Raw genomic sequence first — 21,209 nt, forward strand, 5'->3', positions numbered from 1 at the left:
CTGTGAACAAATAACAATAAATCTCTTAATACTTATTTCTTAATTCTTACTAAGCTACATCCAGCAGTGACAATCTGATCTTCTGAAGACTAGTCTAATAACTTTGATTAATAAGCAATGACCCACTTTGGAAAACAGCTCATAATTAAATTTAATAACACACTTTGAATGGTTCAAACACAAAGTAATTACTAACTCAGCAACAAATCTGGTTCAATTTGAAACTAGTTTTGAACTCAAATTGAACAGTCAGCTCTGAATAATTCCAAGGTACTTGTCAGAGCTCCAACATCTTCACCAGCCACTTAAGTGTCCTCACTAACCTGAACCAATCTAGTTTAATTGCTAACGCATATTAATACCTCCCAAGCTAAAATCGACTTGTTGGCGATCTTGTAGCTAAACGTATGCAGGTTTCGACACTTTTCAATCCACATAATTGAAGGAGAAGAAGGTTTTTGACTCATTAGATAATCTAAAAACCCATCAATTTAAACCAAATAATTACGGCAGATTTTATGACAATTTGAACTCTTAATGAGGATACTCAGAACTCCAAGAATAAACTAATATATAAATTACTGCTACTCAAAATAGAAACTTTTAGAGTAGATTAACTGGCAGTTGAGAACTTTACTGGGCTTTGCTATCGTAGGTATTCATTTCCATTTAAATACGATTCTAATTTTTCGAACAGAACTTTCAACTCAGTTCGCTCATAAATAAATATTTGATTTCGAGTTTCGGCCGGAGTTTGGATGGTGATATGTAAATATGGGTTTTAAATGAATTTCTGTGGTGATATTTGGCTCTAGAGCATTGCAGAACAAATAATAAATGTGCGACATGCATTTTTAATCACTTGAACTAAGAATCAAATATAACGCACATAGGAATTGATCAAGAATTAAACTGAACCTGAATGGAATAATGCTAAGTCAAACTTGAAATAAAGGAGTATTGAAACATTTATTTTCACGAACAATGCTTTAATTGGAATATTGATTCTATTCATATGTAGTCCGGAACTGCTTATTAGAACAGCATTTGAAATCAATAATGCAAATAATGCATCCGGCTCTGATATTGGAATCAAACAGCTCTGATCTCTCTGGATCGATTGTGGCGGATTTAGCAAATATAATCTGTCGAGACTTTTTCTGATTGGCTATTTATTTGTTTGAGTATGCTTCTCACAATACATCAAGATCTGTTGGCCTTTTAGTCAGCAGAAATATATTTGACCCAAGCGTTTCCAATCATCCCAAGACATTTGCCGAATCTGTTATTAATTTATTAAGTGCGAATAGGACGTTTTACAAACATTTTTCGCCCTGAAGAAACTTTTATAAAATAGTTCCGTTTGCTAACTACAGCAAGTAACAGAAAGTCTTTAGTCTGTTATTTTGCTTCACATTCTCCAAACTAGCGCTATTCTATTTTTGAATAATCAATGTTTGGTTTTTTACTCTGTTTTCTAGTTAAGAAGTTTTTCAAATGTTTATAAAAAACATTTTTGCATCTAAAAAGTTAGTTTGGGTTAATTAGACGCAGGAAAAGATAAATGACATTTTTTATAGAAGGTCATTAAGATTATGTTAAGCAGCAAGAAATATTTTATCCAACCGTCTGTTTAACAAAATACAGCAAAATAACGTACGATATAATTGTATATTTTTTGAATAATAAGAAACAACAGAAAGAGTTTAGATATGTGCTATATGGTTGAGGCGGATTTATGTTTCCAAAATGTTTTCTCTGGCTAATTTGTCACAAAATTTTTGCCTTATAAAAATACAAAATTTTGCGATAAAATCGCACTTATCACCTTTTTCAGTAATGTATTAATGGAAAATTTGGAAACAAATATGGAATCAATAATTTAGTGACGATATATTGTTGCAGTTTTTGCAGCAGTACCGTAGTTTTGCAAATGTTCAACTCAATCAACAATAATATGACAATAATAAACAACAATATTTAAATTCGCTATTGAAAAAGCACAAAACGACCAAATTTATTTTCTCAAAATACTCATTTCAAAAAAATTTCCCGATTTTAAATTTTTCCTATATAGAAAACCTACTCATACTATAGATATTTGCATTTTAACTCAGCACACAAATCAGCCAATAATGGCATTAAAAAACATTTGGATTAAAAAATGTTTATTTGATAGAGCAAAAATAATTTGTCATGAACCTAATTTTCCAAAGGAAAAGCAACTCATCAAGAGCGTTTTAAATTTCAATAATTAGCCAAGTTTCTTTATTGACGAAATATTGATATAATGGAAAATTAATCTGGAAAAAGTGAAAATGAACACATTCCGAAGTTTTTATTCCATTTATATTCCAATATTAGAACTGTCTTCAAAACTGAAGAAACAATTGGAACCAAAATTTCAAATACAAACCCGCATGACAAAATTTAAAATACGAAAGATGTAATTTACAAAATTGCTTGCGAGTTTGATAAGTTTCATAAGGGGGAAACATCCAGACCATTATATAAAAAAATTAAAGAACAGCAAAGGAAGCAAAGGAATTATCAGCACAAAGAAACGTAATATTAAAGAAAGTGCATTCAGTTTACGAAATCAAATTAATTCTGTTGCCTCATGCTCATTTAATTTTAGCCATACATAAGTACATATACTAAAATCGGAAGTAGACCATATAAACATACACTTAAATTAAATTTTTCCAAAATTCTTAATTAATTTTTTTACTTTTTTTTAAACAATGAGATGTAAATCAAAGAAAAAATTACAATTTGCAAAAAAATTAAAACAGTGATTTTTCACACATTTGTACTCATTTAGCCTTCTTAAACAAATTATTAATATACTCGTTTTAATTAATTAATTAATTTCTTTATTAATTACAATTTTTATCTTTCTTGGTAATAGCTTTTTTACATTTTCATAACACGTTCTTTCTTTATTGTGAAATTAGACTCTATCAATCTGTAACAGAACATCTTGGAAAATTATTTTAAAAGACAAAAGTGTTGAGGCGAAGACACAAAAAAACGGTTCTGAATCATTTTACTTGCATGTTAAAACTAAAAATGTTTTCGGCAATATTTATTTTTTAAACTGTTGAGATATTTGCATCCTTAATATATTTAAGAAGTTTTTAAATAAAGTAAATCCAAATTTAAAAAAACTTCACATTGCATAGCGGAATGTAATCATTCCTTCCGATTATTTGCCATTTTATCTTTCATATATTGTTTCGGTCTTACAATCGTTTATTGGAAAAAATATAAAAAAAATCAAATACTAAAACTTATAGCGTAAATCTCATGTCGTCTATTGAAAAGGTTGCATTCATTGTGTCTTTAAAGCGACTCATAAGTGAGTTATAAGCACTTATTTGATATCACCTGAAATTTTGATTGAACATAAAAAAATGTGAACATTTAGTTGAGAACTTATTTTGAAACAATAAATATGGACGAATTTTCAACACTTATTTAATTCTGATCACACATTCATCGGGTTCAAAACTTTTGGGACCTGGATCGATTTTCAATTTAACTTTTATATTTTTCCGCTTCCGGTTTTATAAAGTAATAATGCTAAAAGTTAAAATTTCAACAAACTGGAATCGATCTGGAGAAATTTTCGGGTTCACAAGGCGTCGAAAAAAATCCCTTTCACAGTTTATCAACGAAATATTCGTTATATCTGTTACAGACGGTATATAGAATCAGACCGTATATATACAGACTAGGCCATATATATACGGCCTAATACAGCAGACCGTCTGCAAAAAGACATGTCATTTAATATACAGACTAGACCGTTTATATACAGACGATTGCTATCCAGACCGTTTTTTCAAGCGCAATGATGTTTTATGTGATGTTTACATTTTCAATTGTTAACTGCACTCATTGTGGTAAAAACAGTTTGCTCTTTGTTAAAGGCGACGCTAAATACGATATATTTCAGATATGAAATTACAAAAGTAAATCAGATGTAGTCATTAATCATATAAACTCAAATTTTAAAATATATGTTTTACGACATTGCATCGATTAGTGTATTCGATATCTAATTTTTTGCCGCCTTTTTCCATATGGCTGCCGTCGCCCTTACAGTCTACCTATGAATGTCCCGGATTTTCAATGGATTTGAAGTGCTTTTTAGCGTAATTTTTGAACAAACTCTTTTCTTACGCCTAATATTACGGGTACTTAAGCTAGAACCAAAATAAATGCCAAGCTAAAACTGTCTGTAAGTCTGCATCAATCGGGGTTTAGTCCGTTTACATATGGACTAGTCGAAGTTGGACCGTATATAAACAGTCTAGTCCTTCTACAAACCGACTAGTCCGTTTCTTGAAGGATACATTTTTTATCATATACACTGAAATCTTCAGTCCGTGTATATACGGAGTAGTCATTTTATATACTGCCGGTTTTACATATACAGTCTGTAACATATCCAATTGACTGTTGCAGCCATATCAACAATGTTGAAAAAGTAAAGCCAATTCTATTAATGTTCTTTTTTTTCAATTTAGGATTCTTTTAAATTAATAAAAAATAATAGTATACCTTTTACATATTTTGGTTGTTTCTGAAATAAAACATACAGGCCTGATAGATCTAAAGCAGCTGTCGGGGAACTTTTTAAATCATTACCCCAAAATATTTTTGTGTAAGCTGATGTTACCTCATGGCGAAAAGCAAAAAAACCGAAATCGCCTCTTTTTAGCATCTTTAATATTATAGCCCTCCATGATAATTTTGAAAAGAAAACAATAACTAAACATGTAATTTAAACATAATTTATTCAATTTATTAATGTAATACATAACGTAATAATCGTAATATAAGTAATATATAGAACAAATTGAAACCCATTGGGGTACAATTGAGGGTTGATAATTTGGGGTACTGGAACAAATAATAATAATAATAATAATAATTGTGGTACAAACAAAAATTAGAAAAAAAAGAATAATTGAAAACATTCTTCCTTCACGTTTTGGAGAAATGATGTTGTTTCATGTTCGATACAATATTTGGGACTTTTTGAAGTAAGAGCCATTTGAATACAGTCTTCGGCGTTTAATCGATTTCGGTTATTCGTTTTTATGTTCATTAGAGTGGAAAAGCCTTGTTCGCAAAAATTTGTTGTTCCAAATGGCAACAATTGTTTAACCGCCTCTTCATGTGCAATTTTGAAAGCATTTGCAGCTTTTGATATCCAAAAAGACGACAGATTTGGTTTACTCTTAAATCGAATACGTGCTTCAGTCTTAGATCGAAGTTCAATAATTGATTCTGCCAAACCTGAAGGTTCTTATGGTATCATAGCAATTTCACATTTAAAAGGATCTACAATCCACCTGACAGTACGTGTATCAAGATCTGAAAAGTAATCTGAAACCCGCTTTCTGAGTTTGATAAGATGTCTTACAATTGTATCCTTGAGCAAAAGTAATATTTTCGCAATCTTCCAAAAACAAAGCTAACCTTGAAAAAGAAGCTATCTTGTTCCCTTCTACGTTCTGTCTCCAATATTGCAGCTTTAATCCAAACGCTGACACGATTTCTCTCGCTGAAATAATTTTAATATTCTTTCCTTGCAATTCTTTGTTTAAAAATTGTTTAAGTTGAAAAAAATACTAACAGGTTTATAAAATAGCAAATTAAAAACATATGCTTTTTATTCGCAAAAATCTCATTTTTACCCCATTTGGGGTAATTTACCCCGGTTCCCCGACCGCTGATCTAAAGAGTCACAATGCCACTGGAAGTCCTAGTTTGGAGAATTATCGTTATATTATCAGTTTGGCAATAAAAATGTTAGTTGCTTTTTATTAAACAGGCTGTTATAAATTATTTTCTATTTTTTTCTAGGCTATTGGCCATTAGGCCCCTTGGTCTGCGACACGTGGCTGGCTCTAGATTACCTTGCTAGCAATGCTTCCGTGTTGAATCTCCTCATTATTAGTTTCGACCGTTATTTTTCTGTCACACGGCCACTTACCTATCGTGCCAAAAGGACCAATAGAAAGGCTGCATCTATGATAGGGTAAGTGATTATTTAAAAACTACGCCCACGTGTTTGCTGTGTAATTGAAAAAAGCGTTTTTTTTTCTGGTTAGGTGTGCATGGGGTGTAAGTTTGCTTTTATGGCCTCCGTGGATTTACAGCTGGCCTTATATCGAAGGACAGCGCACGGTGCCTGACAACGAGTGCTATATCCAGTTCATCGAAACCAATCATTATATTACTTTTGGTAAGCAATAAATAGGGAGGTCGTAAAATACGAAAAGAGTCGGAACGGGCATTAGTGCCAATTTCACAAACCAACAACATTTCTTTTAACGGCCTAAAATCGTCTCTGGATTGAGGATTGTCGATTTACGGTGGCAGTTTTCAAAATGAATTCAAATGGATTGTTATTGTGAAAATGGGCAGTTATTTACAGAATGGTTATGACGCCCAAATAGCTCGATAGGAGGATGAAGAGAGCAAATATGCTTTTTAGCACCGCAAGTGTAAACCGTTTCATTTTTAAGAAATTTTTATTCAATTTTTGTATAATACTTACTAACTATTTAAATACATTTTGTTTACTTTTGCAATTATGGAAAACTGATTCTAAATAATGTTTCTGCAAAATGTGCTCATAATTTGAATAACTTTGTTCGATATGCTTTGTTCTGCGTCTTCAGTGTTCGTCTGCTGCTTCCATTTTTGAGCACACTTCTGAGTTATCGACATCTAGAAAGTTTTAATTAAGAAAATATAACTCTAAATTTATGTCATGATTGCGGTAAATTTGTCCTCACTTCAGTAGATTTTTGGGCATGTACATGCCCAACTGTGCTAAACTTCTTTCGATAGCTCGTCAATAAGCCAGGAGTCTGCTAATCGACGAGTCTATGTTCTGCAATTTGTCTTAACTTTTTAAGCAATTTTTTCTTATGAATACTATTTTTTATTTTTTAATACTTACTGCAAAGTGAAATTGTCTGGTTTATGAGTAAGGGAAGGGAGTTTGTTGATTGCAATACAATGAAACAAAAAACGAATTTAGCAAATTTTGATGCAACACTTACAATCGATTCAGTGTCATTAATAAGTAAAGAAATTAATAAAAGAAGAAAAGCGAAATGAGTAAAATTACCATTAAATCAATCGAAAAAAACTCAAAATCAAGCAACAATTTCTGCACCCCTATTGTTTTATATTTTAATGTTCATTGCTAGTGCATATGCTATGATTCATGATTTTTATCTCTATTGTTATTAGTCATTCGCTTAAAACGCAACCCATAAAATATATTAAAATACTTCGATTGCGATAAAACATTAATTCAAAAAATTGATGTGAAGATCAATCACTCACGGATTTCCAATTTGTATCCAAAAATCGTTTGATTCAATTCGATTAAAATAGTTGGTATTAGAATTGGATTCATAATAAATTTAAATAGTGCCGAAGTTTACCTATAGTTAAATAATTCACAAAATTATCTTTCAAGTGAAAATAATTGTCTAAATTTTCTTGCGGCGGTAAGATTTGTACAAATGAAATTCACTCGGTTTTAAAAATCATTGAGATAATGCTTTTATCTCGCCAATAACTAGAAGAATTTTTGATAGAAACTGAGGCTATTGATAACATTGCAGAGTATTCAACATTCATGTTTGGTTAATTTTTATCGAACGCATCAAGTAATATTTTCCCTGCTCCAAACATATTTACTATCGACAATCGAAATAATGATTGTTTGACATCTGGAAATAAACCACCCAAATCCGATCTTCTTTAAATTTTTTGTACTAGTTCAAAATCCCCGTAGCGGATTTATTTGCAATTTTAAATACTTTTATTTTTAATAACCCCTAATTTAATGGGGTTTTGCAAAAAATGCACATTCGACAATTTTGATATTCAAAATTCTAAATAATTCATAGCTGCCAAATTCGACATCGAAACTAAACAGAAAAAGTATGATTTTCCACACTTGTAAGATGAATAATTAGATTATTGGGAAACTTTAACTACAGCAAAGAAAACCGTAAAATCTATTTGAATTTTAAAGAATTCGCAAACAAATTTATTAGGAAAATTGAAAATATCATCAAAAATCCCTTGATTGCCAGAAAAACGAAAAACACACCAAGTTCATCAACTTGTTAAAATTTGAATTTATCCATTTAAATGAGAGACCATTTGAATGACCCAATTTATTGCCGAATATTAAGGACAAAAAGTGCTTTGAAATTGAATTAGTCACCCATTGCTCTCCAGTAGTGTTTCTCGAATTTACAGTGCAAATAACTCAAATAATAAAAAGTGGATGTTGCTCAATAAATTATATACATTTGGAAGCAAAAATCCACATTTCCAACAAAAAGCCCAGGATATTTTTAAAGCCGTTCCAATATCTATTTTTCAAGTTTCCGATAGATATTATTTCGCCAACCAGCAGAAAAACAAAATGGGACTATATAGTTTGCCCCAAAATGTACCCCAAACTGTTTTGACTGATTTTATCTGATATTGCCAGTTCATGTATAATTTTTTTTAGGTACGGCAATTGCGGCATTTTATGTTCCGGTTTCAGTGATGATTTTTTTATATTGGAGAATTTGGAGAGAAACTGAGAAGAGACAGAAAGACTTACCGAAGCTGCAGGCGGTCAAAAAAGATAACAGTAAAAGAAGCAATTCGAGGTAAGCGTAAAAGGTTGTTATCGTTTGAATTTAGAGAGTGAACACGTGTAATATTTGAGGGCACGTGCTTTTTAGGTGGTTTCTTTGTAGGCTGTAGAAAATATTTTTGTGTGTTTTGAATAACCATTAACCCCGATGTGGTATTAAGAACTTTGCGTTTTAACATTTACGTTGATGGCTCCTGCAGCCAAACAGAATTGCCTCTACTATATCAAAATTGGGCGGCTCAAGATGGGCGTCCACTTTTCTCCATCCCTGGAAATTGTAGCATCAAAGGCGGAAGTGCAATTACCATCTTCATCTAGCGAACTGCATCAAACGCAAATGCACTATTAGTTTTCTAATTGCATCCCTTGGGGCGTATGTCGCATAAACTTTAACGAAAAACTGCAACACAGTGTTACACGTTTATCGACATTATGAAAGTTTAAAGCGTGTTACAATGTTAGACGTTTATTGCAATTATGGAAGTTCCCATCGCGTTACGAAAGTGATTCTGGTGCGAATTATTTATTTAATTCGGATGATTGCAAAATTTGATCAATCATAAATGGTGGTGGTATAAAAGACATACATCAAATCTGGTTATGGAGTAATTTATACATAAGTTAGATGAAGACAATTGGGCAATTTTACAAGTTGAAATTTCATTGATTTTGTTGAAAAAGGTTTTTTTTAATTCCATGTCAAAACATTTTTTAAATTTGTTTACCACAATTTGCTTAAATGTGGTTCTATTTTTATATGATAGCGGATAAGTGAAAGTGGTTACTGGTTTGCCTTTAAATGATTGCATTGAGTGAGTTAATCAACATAATTTTTCACTGAAATCTTAACATTTTGAATAAAACTGGCAATTTTCACTGATCAGGTATTTCCTAGCAATAATATATTAATCTTGAATCGAATGCGAAATTAAAATGATTTACTGTTAATTTTAACTCCCTTAAGGTCTAAAAAGGAAAAAATGTCACCGGTTCCAACGAATCTTTAGATATAAGGAAATATTACAAATTACAAAAGTTCATCAAGCATACTTACTTTTGTTGAGTAAAGAATTGAAAAATCGATAATATTTATTTCTCAACTATTCATTGATTTTGCAACATTTGGAAACTAGTCTTTCCTTTTGTGTATATGAAATTTAATTTATTTTATTTCATCTCCATCAAAAGTAGCTGGGAGAAATTATATCAAACAAAGAAATTCTTCTCCAACTGCAATGTATTTTCTTTGTTAGTCATTTTGAATGATTTTAATCCCGTTTAACTCGTTCTTAAGGCCCCATTTTCTGTTTTTCCCCCATCTTTCACTCTTGAAGGTATTTGGTAGCTATAATTGGGTTTGCGTTAAAAAATTCGGAAATATTGAGACTTGACAGATCTTCTTCCACAGCAAACATTCAATTACATCTAATTTTTGGAACTTTATATATATGTGTGGTGTTAAATTACTCCCATTGAATTTATTTGATACATTTTCACTATTAGTGTCGTCAAATCATTGCATTTGGCTCACTCCTAGCTCCCTTGTAGACAGATGATTTTCAACTTGTTTGGTAGCTTGCACATTTAGACGCTTTCTAGGTAGCACTTTTAGACGTTCGATGTTCTAAATGTGAAAACTAACCCTTTTATTAGCTAATCACGTGTATACAGTGTATTCGTGTGCAGCGACGAAGCGACCAACGTCTGCTCTACAGTCGATATGGACGAATGGAAAAGAACGAGATCCGAATCTTCTTTTGCAGAGGCGGAGTCTCTTTACATGCATGGTTCAGTCAATGCGGGACCTTACCGGAGGAAAAGATCGGTAAGCAAGATCTGAATTTAAATATCCGCAGTATAGAGAAAATTATAAAAATTGTGAAAAGGAATATGACAAAGGCGTTGGAAGGACTATAAAGTATAAGCCTTAAATGCTGCACAAAAGTACAACTTCAGCACTCATATTTTCTTTTAATGCAATAAATTCGTTGGAGGAAATGGGGATCAAAAGTGTTGTTTTCTTAATTCCTAACTTAACGGGTATTTTGGCACATTTATCACATTCCAAATTGTTGTCTAATGAATTTGTCCAAAATATCTACAATTTTATTTATTTTCAGTTAAGGTAGTAGGATCTGAGGAGAAACCTCCTTTGATAAATAAAGGAAATGTAGTGAAACTTACGCTGTTAAAGTCTAGAAATGAGCAACAATTAATAAAATACAATTAATAACAAAACGTATTTACAAAAATTACAATGAATACCAACTGTTAAATGAAGTATACTTCATATCCCATAATTTCGTAACATTTTGCTTAGAACATCAAGTGCATTTTTTCCAAAGTATAATTTTTTTAAATTGTATCATTGATCTGCCATTTAGCTTGTTTTTTTTGCTTTTTTAACTGTATTAATACATTCATCTAGTTTTCATATATTTTGCAATGTCCGTCAAGGCAATAATATACAATAGGTACAATAGATACAGTAGATACAATAAATGCAAAAAAGTACAATTTATTCGAACAAGACTTCACATCCAGAAAAGAAACTTGAAGATTAAGTTACAATATTAATTTCATCTCAATTCATCTTCCTAATTGAGCTTCTCCAATTGTCTGCTTTGTTCTACTACTAGGAATGAAATATTACAAATTTTCCTCTATTTTCCTTGCTATTGTTTTGCCATTAGACAATTTTTTTCCTGTTATAGAAACAAATGCCTACATCTTCCAATTACGGTCCCACTATTGTAAACGTGATTTCACCGACGCGTTTACGATAAAGCATAAACAAAGCTTTTACACTAGCAACAGCTGTCTTTAAGCTTCATTAAACTTATTATCAGCAGCTAAATATCAAGCGGAAACTGTCACATATTCAAAACTATTCACTTATGTTTCCCTTTGATCTATTGTATCATTGAAACCAACTTTGTTCAAATGGATCCAATCAATATCTATTCAAATCTATTCTATTGTTGCGATAGTTGCTGATTTGCTAGTGGGTTATTTAGCATATTGAAATGTTTTGTTATAACTATAAAAGGTGATTATTGGCTTTATTTGGGCTGGGTTGGGGAATACCAAATGAAATAAGGACACTTTTGTCTTCGTGCACATGTTCAAGGTATTAACAGTTGGAAATCCAATTTCAAGTTTGCATAGTCTGGAAACTAAAACTATTTCATCCATTAAACGACTCTCTTTTGAGTGTATAAACTTTCAATTTAGCGACTGATCACTGAACGTGGCATTCGAGGAAGCGCAATCCGATTGCGTGCTTGGTGTGTCGCTTGGTGGCATTCTGGAAGAGAAGACAGTGATACTGAAGACGAAAGTCCAAGCGAACAAGGACAAGGATGCATCACACCTGTTTCTCTGGATACGCCATTGCCGAGTTCAGTATCCAGATGTACATCGCTCAATGTTATTAGGTACGTTGTCTAGTTTGCTTGCTATTCCACTAAGAATTCAACATTATTCCGGTCTGGCTTGTGATTTTTAGGGATGCGAATGCAACCAGAGATGGGGGTTGGCCAACTAATCAAGCAAATGTGACCCCCACACGATTTACGCCGCGCGACACAAGAAGCTTACCGATGGCCAATCGGTTAGGAGGAAGATCGGGGTCTTCAGACAGTGTATATACTATCGTCATTAAGTTACCTGGAGATCCCAAGGAAAGCCATCATGGGACTGTGGAACCACCTTCAATCAAGATGATTCCAGAAGACAGTATCGAAAATAACTTTAACAATTCGGATAAACTGAATTCGAATTCTACTGTTTACGCGAACCATGTAAATAGGAGACCTTCTGCCATGCCAGATGTGAGGATACCCTTAAATGCTAAAGGTAATAAAACAACATTTTTATCAGTGTCATCAGCTTCAGTTCTTAAGTACTTTGATGCTGGAGCAACTTAATATATTTATCTCCTCTTATTCTGCGACATCTTCCGGTTATTAACTCAAGAGGCGAGTGAAATAATCAAATACGTTCAATTTGAAAAAAGTTAATTTATTGGCAACATGTAATCTATAGCGTCTCATTTTAAACTATCTAAATAATAAAAAAGCAACAACTTTTGCTAATTGGTGCGCTTTTTAAAAATTGATAAAATCATGTTCTGGATCTCCAAAAGGCGGCTTAAACTTTGAAAATCGTTTTCTACAGAAACCCTTCCGAATGCACCTAATCATTCATTTTTGTAATTTTGTTTTGTTTCAAAACCCCTTCTTCCATCTGCCCTTTCAATTAGAATATTGTTTTTGAATTTTAACTTATTTTAAATGCTCTCGCAACCTAATTTACATAGATTTTTTAAATTATCTACATGCAAATATCGAATATTCCCAATATACACTTTAAGCTCCTATTAATGTGACACCCGGCAACTTTAATTTCAATTTGTATGCGTTTGATATGATATGAAACGCATACTAAGATATGAATTCATTTGTAATAAACAAGTATACTTTTGAATTCATCGCATATTTTTCCGGGTAAATTTTATTTTGAATGCACTTGCAACTATCTTGAATAGCGCTAAAAATATGAAATTTGAAGACATTTAATATACATCTCTAATATTAAAGGAAATTAATAATATCAAAAACAACATTATTTGAATTGAATTTGAATGTTTTGCAGATAAATTCTGTAAATTATATTAAACTAGTAAAATAGCTTTGCTAATAGCCCACTTATAAATAAATGAAAACAAGTTTCTTCACTATTTCGCAAGAAATCACTCTAAATTACCAGCGAAGAAAAAAATTAGCTTGACATGAAAGATATTTTTTTTTTAATAAAACATGTTTCATTTCAAAATGTTGGCTTCTACTTTCAGCGTTTAAACCTCATGTTGCATTGATATTACCTATACATTTTTCTGGCTTCAATTAAATTTTTTACTATAGGTCGCGTAACATTTTGCAACTTTATTTCTTAACGCAATTTTCCATGTATAGGAATTCCGAAGCATTTGGTGGGAAAAACGTTGCTCGCAAATGCAACGAAAAACCATGGCAAGAAAAAGAAGAAAACGCAAGAGAAAAAAGCGGAAAAGAAGGCAGCAAAGACATTGTCTGCCATCCTGCTATCGTTCATATTCACGTGGACTCCCTACAACATATTGGTGCTGCTCAAGCCTGTCACATCAACTAGTAACCTGATTTCTCCTCAACTGTGGGACTTTTTCTACTATTTATGCTACATTAACTCTACAATAAATCCCATGTGCTACGCATTGTGCAATGAGAGTTTTCGCAGGACCTACTTGAGAATTTTACAGTGCAAATGGCACAGCAGGAATCGAACGGGAGTAAATCGTGGATTGTTTAATATGTGAGACAGTGAGTTTACGTCGTTTTAGCCGAATAATGTAAAGCATTTTAAACGGAAAGATAAACTGCAGAGCCAACCGATGGACTTGCTTGGAAAGTAAGTAGAATGGGTTTTAATTACTTATTTGAAAATTTGTATTTAAACTCTCAGAATTTCATTCAGTAGTTCATTAGCTCTTGAACATCGGCTTTTTCCTAAATCCAATAAAAACGTGGTGGTAACAACCTGAAAAGACATTATTGAAGTAAGTGAAAAAACCAAAAGTTCTGAAACTACATACAAGTTTTTCGACTCGATAGCGAAAAATGTTTGATGAATTAATGAAAAATAACTGCAATTTGAAAATTTCAAAGTTTTAATTCACCCAGATCGATTGCACAAAAATTGACCAACTTTGCTTCTTGGAATCAGCCGAAGATGTTGAGTTTTACATCCACTTTCAGTTCAAAGTTATTCAGCATTAACTTACAAGCAATTTCAACAAGTATAAGTAGTTCAATTCCACAAAGCGTTTCCATATTAAGAGAAGTTGTTTACCATTTTCAGCTCAAAGATTAGACGCTCAGTTTGTGCTTTATCGGCAAAATGTTCAATCCTCATCTAAATCACACTTACGCCGAAGCAACTTGGTTCAAGCTACCGAAATTTGGACAGTAATTTGTCCGTTTAAAATGATATTATAATCAAATTTATTAAAATTTTTGGTTATCGTGGAACGTAATCGTATCGTGTACGGTGGCTACAATAGCTAGATATTTAAATTACCCGATATGAAGGCTGATAACATTTTGGAAGCAAAAAGACAAGAGCAATAAAGACTAAAAAAATTAAAAACAATTATTGCAAACTTAGATTATATTATTTAAAAACCTTCTTCCTGATTAATATTTTGGTGCCTATTCCAAAGTGTTATCACCAAATACCAAAATAACCCAGTGTAGAAGTACTAATAGCTAAAAATATGTACCAAATAAATATTGCCCTTAGTACCCGCTCTAAACTGAAAACAAACCCGAATTCATTATAAAGTTTTCCTCACCTCAACAAATTGGCTCTTTCCAGAGGTTTCTGTATAATTTGTAAATGTATCTGAGGCTCAATCAATGTTCTAAGTTGTGTGCAAAGAACTGAGATATATTTTAAGAAAGAAGTAAATCCGCACAAACATGTTAAAAGTGTTGTCGATAGTTGTTAAATAAAAAAATGAATTTTGTTTGGTTTTGTAAACAACTAATTTTCAAAAGTTCAACTCAACGGATCACAAAAAATATTTGTTGAAATTCGTCGAACTGTTTGCAAACGTTTAGTGTTCATGTGATTTTTGAAACATGTTGACAACATTTTCAGCTTTGAGGTTTTCGTAGTATTATTCAGTTACGTTTACGCATAAAATAATGGATTAGGATGAAAATATTTGTATTATAGAGGCTGTGTGTTAGATTTAGTTTAATTTATTTATTGTACGACCAAAAATGATTATTTACTCTACTGCAAGATGAATATATCTTGAAAATAATGCTTCGTTGCTCAACATTGCCCGATCCATATTTGTTCGAATTATATTTAACAAGGGTTGAAAACATTTGATAAAGTCAAAAATGGCTTCAAAGTTGTTCGCATAGTTTCGTGTTTATACTTTTGAAATAAGTTGCTTTTGTTTTTAAAAAAGTAGGATTTTTTCATTGTGGGACTCGGAAGAAGCTTTAAATAACGTGATTTAGTTTAATATTTAATAAGAATAATTTATAATTATTGTCGTTTTATAAGAGGGCAATAGCAAAGGACTCCTATAACAAGTTAATAATGTCTGAAGCTGATTTCTTTATTTTTTGTATCGTAAAGCTGTTTTGAAATGGTCAAATTGTCATCAATTTCAGTTTACTTTTTTTGAAACATTACGGCAACATATTCAGCAATATTCGAAAATGTCAACATACACCTGCAAATAAATGTTCGTTTGTTAATAAACGTTTGCATTTTATGGACGTTTAGTTGATTCAAAGTTATTTTGTTGTAAAGTGAAGTAGCAAATAATTCTAGTATTGCAAAGCTATTTTCAATGCAGCATAAATGGGAAGAATTGAACTAAAAGTCATTATGTTGTGTTAGAAATAGTAGCAGAAATAGTAGATTTTTATGATTATTTTGTATAACTTTGTATGTTGTAAAATAAGTAGATCTCTTCTAGTGTACTGTACTTTCTTACGTAAACGTAGAAGCTTTCCAGTTTCGTTTTGTACTTTTACTATCTGCGGAAATGCACTTAAACTGGTATATAATACTCGTGAGTAATCATGAAAGGTTAACTTACAAATTCCAAATATTAGGTAGGCAATATTAAAACTGTAATAAAGGATAATTAAGCAGACCATGAACTTTTGACGATCCAAAAGTAGATGTTTTAGACAGTGAACCATGGTGTACTTGTTCACTATTAACTTTATTAGATGGTACCCGAAATTTCGCTTTATTTTTCATGGCCTAATGCACCCATGAATAATTTAAACTTTTTGCAACAGCAGCTCGCATTATGTTTTTTTATTAAATTACTCTGTTCAAAATGCCCAATTGCATTCAAGTACCATCTAAACAAGTTCTATAAACCTTTGATATATCTTGTATAGCGATCAGGTAAGTGATTGTACTTACAGAACAAAATCCATTTTAACGCACATTAGGTACACCAAAAGGATTGATTCAAATGTAAACCAAAAAAGAATATACACATTTACCACGTACCGGTAAACTAGTGGTTTGTAAATGATGTTAATAAATAAAAAGTTGTTTTATATACTAATTTTAAAAAGAAATTTTATTAAGACTCCCACTGAATCACTGAAACTTATACGGGTATTATTAACAATATGTAAATGATAATTGAATTGTATAAAACTGGAATAATAAAAGTGAAAACACAAACAACATATTTTATTGTTGGTAGAGTGTCATGCCTTCATTCGGTTGATTGATAAGAGTTTTGTGAATTTCGCAGGACATTTAAACACATTTATTTCTATAAATTATAAAACTATCAATTTTTTTAAATTGATTTTGAAAAAGTGTTTAAATTATTCCTAAATTAAAGTAAGTAGCTTCTAAGGCAAATAGATACTGATTTATCAACATGTGTTGCTAAGGTAAGTAAAAAAGCATTTTTATTCAAAAAAACGTTTTTGATGTTTTAGTTAAGTTTTTAAGTTTTTTGTTTTAGTTAATATTTTTAACGATTATTTTATTTATTCGGTCTGAAAAGACATACACTTTAATGCACTAGTACGACTTTAACAAAACAAACCGCCAAAAGACAAAGGAGAGATATTAGCATACATCATAGAAAACACTTAAAAACACGAAGGTTTTTTTTATTAAGAAGCATTTTATCCCAAATTTAAGGTTTATAAACTTTTATTAATGGTTTGTAAAATATAGTCGACTTGATCTGTTATGTAAAGAGAATGAATAAAGACGCATTTTGTTTTGAAAAACCATTATGTCTGACTGTTAATTTAAAATAACAAGAACTCGATTTATTGCAATACTTCATTTTTTCGAAATTATATTAATTTTCGCTTTCTCCATAGAAAACAAGGGTTTCCATTTTTTAACCCCGATCGAGCATGGAAGGGAAAAAGACCCTGTTTAAAAAATAAGCGTTTCGACGGCCGCAACATTTTCATTCATTTTTATTACGCAAAAAAAAATATTAATATTTCATGTAGAATAACAGTCTCAAATATGTGATTTTTGCTAGAAGACACACAGCTCATGCCAGATTTTTAGCTACGTATAATATCAGATATATTTATGGTATATATAAGTTTGTAGATAAATAAATCAAACCTGAATGAAATTACTATGCTCTTCGGCCAATCCATTGATGTTTTTTAATTTACTATTCTTAGTTGTTTATGGCTTTTACTACAGTAAATCAGTTTTGAGTTGTTGCCCTCTAATCAGAGCCAAACAAAAAATATGGCATTTTTAATCGGTTTAGAAACGTCGTTGTGTAGAACTTTCCAGTTCCTACTATTCTTTAAAATGATTCAAGTTAACGAGCATCAAATTCTGAAACTACATATTCGAATTCTCAAATGTTTACTGATTTGGCCTTTGAATTCATTGAGTAGAAAGCAAAATTTCTATATAGCCTATGGAATATTTTTCACTACTCAATGTTGTGGAATTCCAGTCTGGTCAGCAGCAGGATATCAGGTAGATGATAGTACGAGATTTAGCAGAATTTATAGCTCACAAAACAATCTTTTTGGCCGCAATTGCTGGTTCATTCCCATGTTCATAAACGCAAAATACTTTCGCATGCAAATATTTAAAAATTTGTGCTGGTTGGTCGTCAAATTATCCTTACAAAATTAATTTTTAAAAACCTGTCTTATCCGTACTATATTAATTAAATTAAAGTATTATCATAAGTCAACATTTTTAGTTTTATGTGAAAATTGATAATGTGAAAATTCTTTTGGAAGCCCTTGTCGGAATCGGCGATATGGTTGGATACACGTTAGCCTACGTCTGTTTTTTGCAAAACTTGGATAAAATTAATCAACTAATCGTTGATTTCAACCAGTTCCTAAAGTACTGTGATTCCAAAGTCATCCGAGAAGCTGAAGCTGAATCAAACAGATACACTAAATGTAAATACCTTCAATATGTGTTCTGTATTTTCATAATTACAAAATTTTCAACAGGCAAACTTAGATGGTATTAAAATACGTATAAATTATATAAGAAACGCTCAACTGATTTAGAACATTTTATTTGACAACGTTTAACTGCAATTCGATTTTAATTAAGTACGCAAATATAATTGGTAACTAATAAAAATATACTATTAAGTATGTGAAAACAGAGGTAAGACGTGTACAGCTAAAAGTGCCATTATAGTCTTAGATTAATGATTAATGTCTTTGATTACAACTATATTTTAAGCTCAATTGTAAAATATAAAAATGTAGTAAATTTAACAATTATAGCGGGCAATAGTATAGTATTCTAAAAAAAAAGGTTTACGAAATATTGGTCTAATTTGCCTACTTATTACAAAATTTCTTTTCAACTTATGCACTTCTCCAAAACTTTCATGAATGAGAAAATTTATCATATATTTTTAGATTTGTTATCCTACGTAACTGGTAGTCTCGTTTTCAATTTCTTCTGGCAAATGATGTCGACAAAAACTTGCATGCAACAAAGAGGTACATTACGTACTAACATTCACGGTAAAGTACGACACAGAATTTTATTCTTGATTTTTAGGTGGCGATTTTTATGTAAAACATGACCCCTGTTGGATGCCAGTACGTAATTTATACCCTTTCGATGCCAACCAATCCAGGTACTTCTGGATCGTTTTTCCTATAGAAACAGTTTACAGTTATCATGTATCTTGCTTTTTTTCATTGGCAACAGCAACGATAATTGGTGAGGAGTTAGTTAAGATTTTATATTTTATTTATTTTTACTTTTGACGCTACTGCATTACTTTTTAGGTTTTTTGATACATATTGGCTGTCAATTCAAGTGTTGTTCAGCAAAATTCGAGCATGTTTTTGATACGATTCAGAAAGATGAAGAGTCACAAAAGAAAGCTCGCTTTGAATTTATTGAGCTGATAAAGTACTACCAAGGCATACAAGAGTAAGTATAGTTTCTAGGTGTTGAAATGGTAAGTGTTTGGAGACCAAATGGAGAACGTATGTGAAACATTTCTTTTCGATTCGCGAGTTTTGCATATTTGGATACCAAAACGTCCAAAAAACAAAATACGCCCAAAAGTTTGTTGTGGAAACTTTCTAAGTAAAGTAAACATTATAGAATTCAGAACTAATTGGAAGGAATAACAAGCAAATAATAAAAGAAATACTTTCCTCAATCAAAGTTTATCTTTATATTAATAAAATGCAAAATTGGAAATTAAAATTCGTTTTTTATAAATGAGGAACCTCAAGTATTACGCCACTGCCTGCCAAAGCCGGTTTATTCGCCCGATTCGTCTGCTTGACCTGGTTTTTCACATTATCAAATGTATGACCAATCTCCATCGAAGCCATTGTTTGACTGGAGATGGCGCTCGGGCTTGCATCTATCCACTAGAAATTTCAGCAACCGTTATGAAACCAAGACTCTTAGACCGAAAGTTTAGCTTTAGCTTCATTGCTATAGTACCGAATTTCTTTTAAATTTATCGAGAGGGGCCTTTGTTATAGCATAGGACCCTGTGAAGTAATTAAAATAATGGTTTCTGTTTTCCGCTTCTGTTTGAAGTTTGCAAATTAGAGATTTAATTTTGCCTTAGATCTAGAACTTTCTAAAGTTCAACATCGACAAAAAGTTTTAGTTGCATTTTGCGTTTGTCAATTTAATTAGGTTCACAGTACTGATTACTGATTTCGATTCATCATTATTGTTTTCGAATTGGAATTTATATACAGTTGAGTCCGGATATAACGAACTTGAAAAATTAACTAAAACTGTTTGTTATATCCGGAGTTCGCTATAAGCGAATAATAATACAAAAACACGTGGAGTATTTTATTTCGAAATTTTCACATAGAGTAGTAGAAGTTGGTAGGTATGACTAAAAAGAACACAAAAAGATAAACAAAATTTAATTTGAAATCTACTTCATAAAGTCTGTAATTTTTGTTTGTACATAACTGCTGCAAAAATAGATGTTATTTATGTAGTTTTCAAGATCACAAAATGACTCCCAGGACATGATTAGGAACTTGGCGTGATTGTAGAAAATTCCGAGTTTCTTGTCATTTCAGAAATGGTTGGAACAGCATTAGTGTCTACAGTAGAATACGTTTCACCTAAATCGTCATCTTTCTCATTATCGCTTAAAGCTGTAGATGAGGTTACGGAGTCTATAATTTGCTCATCGGTCAACATTTCTCTTGTAAGAATGCCATTATCAATGCTCACATATTCCAAGAAATTGAAATCACTCAATGTGTCATACTCGTAGTCAGATTCTTTATACTTTTCTAACCATTTCGTTAAGTGGAATTTCATCGTCTGGTTCATAATCATTTTCTTTTCTCACAAATCCCCCATGCTTAAAGCAATTTGCAATGGTTTTTCGGCTAACTTTTTGCCAAGCTCTATGAATGAAATTGACTGCATCTAAGAGATTTAT

General features: G+C 31.6%; 2 protein-coding genes across 4 annotated transcripts in view; both read left to right on the forward strand.

Moving 5' to 3' along the window:
- The window catches only part of LOC109533728 (muscarinic acetylcholine receptor DM1), a 50,684-nt gene extending 33,719 nt beyond the window's left edge, over positions 1 to 16,965 (forward strand). The window contains exons 4-11 of one of the 3 annotated variants that reach the window (XM_048664339.1): positions 5,881 to 6,055; positions 6,129 to 6,262; positions 8,567 to 8,711; positions 10,370 to 10,523; positions 11,933 to 12,135; positions 12,207 to 12,556; positions 13,675 to 14,146; positions 14,597 to 16,965. In XM_048664339.1, the coding sequence (XP_048520296.1) occupies positions 5,881 to 6,055; positions 6,129 to 6,262; positions 8,567 to 8,711; positions 10,370 to 10,523; positions 11,933 to 12,135; positions 12,207 to 12,556; positions 13,675 to 14,054 (1,541 nt within the window). In that variant the 3' untranslated portion in view covers positions 14,055 to 14,146; positions 14,597 to 16,965. Of the gene's footprint in view, positions 1 to 5,880; positions 6,056 to 6,128; positions 6,263 to 8,566; positions 8,712 to 10,369; positions 10,524 to 11,932; positions 12,136 to 12,206; positions 12,557 to 13,674 lie in introns of all 3 variants that reach the window. The other 2 variants (XM_048664348.1, XM_048664343.1) reach the window with 2 other exon arrangements.
- Positions 16,966 to 18,498: 1,533 nt separating this feature from the next.
- LOC125503654 (odorant receptor 67c-like) overlaps positions 18,499 to 21,209 on the forward strand; it is a 9,062-nt gene continuing 6,351 nt past the window's right edge. The window contains exons 1-4 of the mRNA XM_048664374.1: positions 18,499 to 18,702; positions 19,180 to 19,263; positions 19,325 to 19,489; positions 19,558 to 19,705. Of these exons, the coding sequence (XP_048520331.1) occupies positions 18,555 to 18,702; positions 19,180 to 19,263; positions 19,325 to 19,489; positions 19,558 to 19,705 (545 nt within the window). The 5' untranslated portion in view covers positions 18,499 to 18,554. The remainder of the gene's footprint in view (positions 18,703 to 19,179; positions 19,264 to 19,324; positions 19,490 to 19,557; positions 19,706 to 21,209) is intronic.

Source organism: Dendroctonus ponderosae, unplaced genomic scaffold, assembly GCF_020466585.1.
Source record: "Dendroctonus ponderosae isolate FM_Combo_2020 unplaced genomic scaffold, Dpon_F_20191213v2 Dpon_F_20191213_1, whole genome shotgun sequence".
Lineage (NCBI taxonomy): Eukaryota > Metazoa > Arthropoda > Insecta > Coleoptera > Curculionidae > Dendroctonus > Dendroctonus ponderosae.